Consider the following 8144-nt stretch of genomic DNA (forward strand, 5'->3'; position numbering starts at 1 on the left):
CTCACAGAGCCTCTTCTGAGACAGAGGGCTGAGAAACAGCCTTCCCCCCAACCCCCAGCCTGCTCTGACATTGCTTTGAAAGGGTCAGAGTTTTTTGCTTAGATGGGCTGTAACTGCTGCCCCCACTATGGGGCTGAGTCAGCTTCACCCCATCCCAGCCCTCTCCGAGACCAAGACCTTGCTCATGACCAAGAAACACACAAAAGTCTAAAGTCCAGCTCCAACTCATTTAGCCTTCCTGGGGCCCCACAAATAGAGGCATTCCATTTTAGAATGTATGAGGTAGGAAGGATCTAAGAACAATATTTAATCTAGTGTTTCCGAACTTGTCGAACCCATGACCAGATAATTGGGGGGTGTCGCTGAGCTACCCCTTCACAGAAGGCCACATACGAGTCAGAGGCGGTACCTGGAGTAGATCCCAGGCCTGAGGTCAACCCAGAGCCTTTTTGCCTACATCCGCACCGCTGGGCCAGGAGAGGGACCTCTCCTCACTTGATCTCACGACAGGGGACAGTGACACGGGAATCTGGTAACAGGCCACAACTGACCTTGGTTTGCCTTGGGCCACCCCCATTTTACCTGCGTGATTTCTAACCAGGAACCTGGCTGGCAGGGCATGTGAGAGAATGAGGGCGGAAATACCAGCAGGGGGCCATGCCATGTGGCCAGTTCTGTTTTGAAGAGTCAGGTGTTAATCTGATTTTCTTGGGGGTTTATGGTCCTCATCAAAGCCAGTGCCTTAAGACCCAATCTGATTCTGCCTTTCAATTTCAGGTTTCCCTAACACCCTAGAAATGGGCCCCGCATTCTCTGGGACTTGGGCCTCCTGAACCATATGGGGAGGCTGGGCCCATCTCCAGGTTCCTGTTGACATACAGGTGCTCAAGAGAGGGTGTCGGCACATGGCCCTGCTGAAATGCCTAGAGATGGGGAGTGTTAGACAGCTGAGTGGTAGCAAAAACTGATTCCGCTTGGGCTGGTGTAGCCAGGAAGATCGGGACGGGTGCCTTCATGGAGTGGATCTCTGATTCCGAGGAATGAGCAGCCAGGGCTCTGCCCAGAGCTTTTCCACTGGCCTAATGCAAGCGTGCCAGCGCTTTGCTGCCCAGAAGCTCAGAAGACAATGGGCAGTCAGATGAGGACTGAGCCAGCTGTGCCCGGTACCAATCTCATGGCAACTCTGGGGGCTCCTGTCCTTTCCAGAAGCTGCTGCTGCCTGGTCTATGGTGGGCAAACTGGGAAAACAAGGCCCCATAGCCTAATGCCATGGGGGAGCCAGGAAGTTCATTTTGGGGCGATTATACTGACTTATGATGATTGGCACTGCTAAGCCTAGCAGATTAATTCCCACCCACAGACAGCAGCATTCTCCCTCCAGGGGACACCGAGTCCCTCCCACAGCACCCCCTCCCCCAAAGGTACCATGTTCATCACTAAGGAGTGATGAATTGAACACTCTGAGCTGCCCAGTTTGGCTCGGAAGCAGAGGTGCCAGCCCTCAGGCTTCAACTGGTCCCTCCATCAGGACCTCTCCCCTCCCCTGGAGGGTTCTGTGTGATTCATGGCCTAAAGGGTAAACAGACCCCTGTTCCAAATAGGGGCTCCCCCACCCCCTGCCCTGAGTGGGTGACAATTCGAGATCTAGGAGTCATAGGCTGGCACAGCTGTGGATGCGGCAGGGGCCTTGGTCCAGGTTGACCATCCTGTCCAAGGTGAACACAGCCCTTTGGGGGGATCTGCCGCTATGCTAAGGGCTGGGATCCAGATGCGTCTCCTTCCAGCTGGTCAGTGCTCACGTTGCTCCTCTTGCCCTCTGTCCTCGGGTCCAGGCAGATCAGGGGCTCTGGGAAAACTCCTGGAATTCAGGGCAATGATTATCCCTTTCCAGTATCCTGTGAGAGACCAGAGAGAGGGTTCAAACTTAACATGGGGCGGGGGACCCTCAACTCCTGGAGGAGTGACATGGGCTTTATTGGGTGGGCTGGTCCAGGTAAACCCCCTCCCCAAGCTAAGAGGTGGAAGACAAAACAGAGGGCTCGGGGGAAGAGAAGCAAGTGGGTCAGGTGAGCACGGGGCCCAGCCACAACTATCCCAGGAAGCTCTCCAGGCTTCCCTTTAGCACATTTCTGCCACGGTTGTTGCATCTATAAAATGGGAATGGAGAGGGGCGAGGGGATCTGAGTGCGAGAACACAGCCCTGCCGAGCAGCACTGTGAGCGTGTCCCTTCCCCTACTGGCCTCTGCCTTGCCCCCGGAGAGCCGCTCCCAGAGAACCAGACAACCATCTGCAAGGGGAGAGAGACACCCACAGGGGAAGAGCTCCAGAAACGAGGAGGTTGGGAGGAGGAAGAGGAGCCCTTTAGGTAAACGGCTCCATTCTGACCGTGAGTCACAGCCCTGTATTACCCCATCAGGATGGCTGGGATGAATAGCAGTCCAGCTGCCAGGAGGAAAGGGAAGCCCTTCATGAGGTTCAGGGTGGCTGGGTAGAGCGAGTTGAAGATGCCGGAGGCCATCAGCATGGCCAAGCCATTCACACAGGCCAGAGCAGAAAAGAGAGCGCCTGTGAAGAAATAAATACCACACAGCAATTTGAAAGACCTAAATGCAAATTCTGGCACTACTACCCAACAGCTGTGTAATCGGGGGCAAGCCACTTCACCTGAGTCTGACCTTCTCACCTATAAACCCTACATCATATGTTGTGTGTGATAAGGCTTCAGTGAGGTCACATGGAGAGCACCTGTGCTATAAAACAAACGGCTGTTATTAAATCTATTACAAGGATGTGTGATGTCTTCTCGAAGAAGTTTGATAAAGTCTGATAAAATCGTGTGGGGTTTATCCCCTTTGGAATCATCTCCTGTTTAGGATAAATTTCTGGGTTAATTCTCAGTTTCAACATTTATTAGCTGTGTAATCACTGAATAAGTCATTTATCTTTCTGGGTTTCTGTCCCCATTCTGTTAAACAAGGACATTATCTTTCATGGATTGTTAGGAATGCTGGTAACATTATATACACAGGTAAAGCAGCTATGCCCGGGCCTGCCCTCCTAGAGGCAGTCAGTTAGCAAAGGCTGTTCTTTTCTCCTGTTCCTCTTGGCATCTCTGGGCACAGTGAAGGTGGTAGAAAAAGGCTTATTGAGTGAATGAATGGAAACAACAGAATGGTTGTGAATGAATGGTTCTGGAGACAACAGAACCCACGGTGGGATATATGACATGAAAATCTCTGCCATCACCAGAACTTCTTTCCCGGGTAGAAGGGAAAAGGAGGATAAGCCAGATGTTTTCACTGGCCTAAAGACCAGTGAGAAACTGCTCTTTATAGATATGCCAACAGAACACGAATTCTGCAAAGTAAGCTCAACCCTGGGCTTCCCTGGTGACTCGGATGGTAAAGAATCTGCCTGCAGTGTGGGAGACTCGGGGTTCGATTCCTGGGTCAGGAAGACTCCCTGGGAGAAGGGAATGGCAACCCACTCCAGTACTATTGCGGAGAGTTTCAAGGGCAAAGGAGCCTGGTGGGCTACAGTCCAGGGGGTCGCACACAACTGAGTCAGATACAACTGAGTGATTAACACTTTCATTTCACTTTTGCTTTGAAGCTTAACCTAACAGAAGTTGAGATTAAACTATCAGACTGTCAGAGCTCGAAGGGCCTGCAGATGTCACCAAGAGCAATTCATGTGTGTTACAGATGAGGAAACAGGCCCAGAGAGGGAGAGGGACCTACCCAAGATCACACAGCTGGTGAGACAGAGCCAGGACTAAAAACCCAGATCCCAAGCCCTGGTGCTCTTAAAACCACACCTGGGTGTGCAACCTAGGTCCACCACTTACTGAGTGATCTTAGGTGAATCAACTGAACACTCTGGGCCTTTGTTTCACCTGCCACTTGGAAACAATGAAACCTAAGTCACCAAGTTGTTTTGTCTCCTTCGAGCTCGGACACTGTGACCCCAGGGAAGCAGGGGCCTGTGGCATGGTCACGTCCATTTTGCAGATGGAAAAGCTGAATTCTGGAAAGGGTAAATCCTCTGCTGGGCTTAAAAACATAAGCCCAGCAAAAGAACATAATCACATGCAGCTGACTGCAAATTCCGACTCTGATTTGGTCGGGAAATGTAAATCCCTGTGGTCCTTTGGCAGCCCTGGGCGCTTGGACAGCAACGCAGTTGTCTTAGCTACTTCTCCAGGGTGGAAGGAAGGTAAGCTCCTCCCAGCCTATGGCTGCCCTCAGCCCAGTTTAGGCAACACTGGCCTGAGGAACCAGACGTGGGCTGATCCTGATACTCACCCTGCTCCGATTGCCTCACCAGTCTAGATAGCTTGGCCCGGATGATAGGGGTGACGACCAGTGACAGGAAAAGGAGCCCGTACCCTGGGGAGAAAGAAGGAAAGATCGAGAGAATGGGGCTGGGGAGGGGGTGCCCCAGTGAGATGTAGCAGAGCTCTTGTGTCCACCCATGAGGGACGCAGGTTAAACACCGGAAGAACTTCCCTGATGAGGAAGGCAACGATGACGGTGCACAGTAAGCACACAGGAAATACGAGTTCCTTTTCAATGGACATTCAGTGACTCAAAGGCTTATACTGTTTCCTTAGGAACTGTTTCTCTCCCTTGTGCAACTGTTACCTCCTCAGCAAAACTGCAAACTGTTAAAGGACAGTGGAGCCTCCAAAGTGGGTACACGATGAGGCCCCGCCTCCAGAGCCCCTGAAGGTAACAGGCACCCAAATCCCTGAGCAATGACAGTGCCTTCATCAGCTCTGCAGCCCTGAAGGCACTGAGCCCAGCACATGGGAGATGTGTGTGGAAGATGCTGTGTGTAGAAGGAAAAGGTGCCTGGCCCCCATCAGCTGCACTGTCCAGAAGAGCAGCCACATTAAGAAGTCTGTGATTACTGGGACTTCCCTGGTGGCCCAGTGGTTGAGAATCCACCTTCCAATGCAGGGGATGAAGGTTCGATCCCTGGTTGGGGAACTAAGATGCCACATGGCTCGGGGCAACTAAGCCTGCGTGCTGCAACTAGAGAGCCCCAAGTGCTACAATAACTGAGCCCTCGAGCTCTAGAGCCCATGTGCAGCAACAAGAGAAAGCCTGTGTGCCTCCATGCCAGACATTTAAAAAAAAAAATTTGTTTTACTCTTTGATTACTGAATGGCTGACTGTACACATTTTCAGGCTCTATTAAAATAAATCTGTCCATTCAGGAAAATGAACTTCCTCATTTTCAGCTGTCCCCTCCAACCAAAAAAAAAAGAAGAACTAACACAAGTCAGAATCTGATCGCTGTGGTCTGAGAAGGCTGGCTTTTTAAAAAAACCCAAAGAAGCTGACCAAGGTCCTGTAATCCTTATCAGAGAAGTGAGCATTAAGGCATTAGCAGCATGGACTTTGCTTAAAAGCACCAGGGGAGGTAGGAGTGAAGCAATTAGTGTACAAGCGATACTATTGTCTTTGGCTCTATCTTACAATATTTATGGTTGGTAATGTGAATTAATTACTTTGGCTACTGAAGGTCAATCTTTTCTGTATAACTGGTGGGTTGTTTGTTTTTTTTTGTAATGAGATTTCTTAGTCGTTTGTCCTCCAGTGCAGGCTAGGGCCACAGTGATGTTGCCAAAGACACGGGCATGAACTGCATTTGGGGACAGCACATGGCCACCCAGTAATTCTGAAACAAACTGTAGCTGAACCCATACACTTTACCTGTGAACATGAGGGGTGTGATGGTAGCAAATGCAAAGACCATCATCCCCAGGATATTGAAGACCAGGCCGATCTCAGCCACCCAGGTGTCGGCCAGGCAGTACTGCAGAAGCCGCAGGCCCAGCAGGCTGGTGAGGTATGGGAGCTGCTGAGCTGCAGAACCGTAGCTGATCAGCCGAGAGTCCCAGCAGAGGGGTGCACTCAGCTCATAGAGGGTCAGGATGTCCTGGGCCCCGAGGTGCACAGTGATCATCACGAAGATGGCTAATGAATACAGGGCTAAGTGCTTCCTGGACTTCTCCGGGGCCTGGGTCACATAGAGCTGGATGACGGACCGGTGGTGACGGAGTGTGAAGAGACGGGTAGGTGTCCGCTCCTTCACTGTCTCACCAAAGCAGAATGCTGCATAGAGAGTCATGACGGTCAGCACGGCCAAGGCGAGCCAGAAGGGGTTGACATAAACCTGCTCCTGGAGCAAGAAGCCACCAATGAAGCTCGCCAGCATTCCCGCCACCCCAATGCATGCTTCCAACAGGGCCATTCGGATGGTACGGGTGCGGCTGGAGCTGACATCAGCCACGGAGGCAAAGCTGGCGGCCAGGAGCCCACTGAAATCGCCGAGGAGGGCACAAAGGATGCGGCCCAGTACCAAGTAGCCAATGTGGAGATGCAGCTGAACCACGAAGATGGACAGCACGGTCTGGAGCAGCAGGCCGAGGGAGGCCAGCACCAGCAGCGGGCGGCGGCCCACACAGTCACTCCAGGCGCCCAGCAGGGTGGACGAGAAGAGTCCCACCAGGAAGCCGCCCACGTTCATGTAGAGGGTCCAATGGGAGGTAAGTGTCTCCACTTCCTGTGGGGGCAAGAGTTGTATTATGGGGAGCGGGCGAGCTATCCCTCACTCTGGGCTGCCCACCCCCCACACTGTCACCAACCTGGGAGATACAGGGATCAGGACTTTCTCTGAAGCCCTAAACCTCAAGAGAATTTTAGTATGGATGCTGGAGCGGGTATGGGAAATTTGTAAGATCCATTCCTTACTTTTACCACTGTGAATGAAAAATGCTGCTGCTATATCAGGGTTCAGTCCCTGAGTTGGGAAGATCCCCTAGAGGAGGAAATGGCAACCCACTCCAGTATTCTTGCCTGGGAAATCCCATGGATGGAGGAGCCTGGTGGGCTACAGTCCATGGGGTTGAAAAGAGTCGGACACGACTGAGTGACTAACACTTATCACTTGTAATCTTTCGATGTTTCTCCAACCTGGTTTTTATCACAAAACTCCTATATATCCTGGCTCCTCCCTTAACTCTCAGGAGCAGTCCTTCGGAGCTGTCTGAGAGACTGCCTCCAGGGCTTGAGTCCTCAGAAAGTTAGCTAAATAAGATAATTTCTGGGGCTTCCCAGGTGGCTCAGTGGTAAAGAATCCACCTGCCAGTGCAGGAGACACAGGTTCGGTTCCCGGTCGGGGAAGATCCCACCTGCTGTAGGTAACTAAGCCTGTGTGCCACAACTACTGAGCCTGTGCTCTAGAGCCCCTGTCCCCAAACAAGGGAAGCCACCGCAGTGAGAAGGCCCAGCACTCTGCAACTAGAGAGTAGCCCCCGCTTGACACAACTAGAAAAAAGTCGGGGCAACCATGAAGACCCAGCATAGCCAAAAATAAAATTGAAAAAAACTCTCATCTTTTTAAGTTGTGCATTTTGTTTTTCAGAAAATACCCCCTTGTTAACCCTCAAAGCTCGCTTTATCTGCATCAGCTTTAAGCATCTCTACACCGCAGTTCTCAGGCTCCAACTTTTGCTCCCGCCCCGCCCACCACCCAAGATCCTAACCCCCGCGGCCGTCCCCAGTCTTTACCCAGGCCACCCCCGCCCCGGCCACGCTCCTCGCTTCTCCACCCCCCACACCCACGCGCGCGGCCCCTACCTGCGCGATGGGGTCCACGCTGTGGTTGCTGCAGCTGTCCCTGTGACGGGTGCCATTGTAGCCAAGGTCTGCACTGAAACGGTGCCACAGGTACTGCGTGGTGACCGGGCCCTGCAGGACCAAGGCGAAGTTGGCGAGGAAGACGAGTGGCTCCACGCAGCCGCGGCACAGCACGGACCGGGTAGGCCAGGCGCGGGGCTCGCCCGGGGAGTTCGCGCGTCCCTCCATGCTTTCGGGTTTCTTGCAGAGTTGGCGCAAGGCAGAAGGTTCATGTTTCTGCGCCTGCGCTCAGCGTTGTTTTTTTTTTTTTTCAAGTGGACGGGACGGAGCCAGGACTAGTGAGCCCCTCCTTCCTCTCAGCCCCTCCCTCTCTGGGCTGGGAAGGGCAGGCGGCGGGGGAGGCGGGTGGGGCCCGGAACCCCTGACTTACAGAGTGATATCGCCTGCAAACTGTGCCAAGATATCGCCTGGCACTCCTTCCCAGGCCCCGAAAA

General features: G+C 52.7%; 1 protein-coding gene across 1 annotated transcript; it reads right to left on the reverse strand.

The window, feature by feature from the left end:
- Window positions 1–278: 278 nt before the first annotated feature.
- On the reverse strand, window positions 279–7897 carry SLC46A1 (solute carrier family 46 member 1). The gene is made up of 5 exons (NM_001079585.1): window positions 7651–7897; window positions 5722–6574; window positions 4306–4389; window positions 2410–2566; window positions 279–1895 (listed from the first exon to the last, which is right to left on the reverse strand). The coding sequence occupies exons 1-5, from the start codon at window positions 7876–7878 to the stop codon at window positions 1838–1840; spliced, it is 1380 nt and encodes a 459-aa protein (NP_001073053.1). The 5' UTR covers window positions 7879–7897; the 3' UTR covers window positions 279–1837.
- Window positions 7898–8144: the final 247 nt, after the last annotated feature.

The sequence above is a fragment of the Bos taurus genome, chromosome 19, assembly GCF_002263795.3.
Source record: "Bos taurus isolate L1 Dominette 01449 registration number 42190680 breed Hereford chromosome 19, ARS-UCD2.0, whole genome shotgun sequence".
In the NCBI taxonomy this organism is placed as follows: Eukaryota; Metazoa; Chordata; class Mammalia; order Artiodactyla; family Bovidae; genus Bos; species Bos taurus.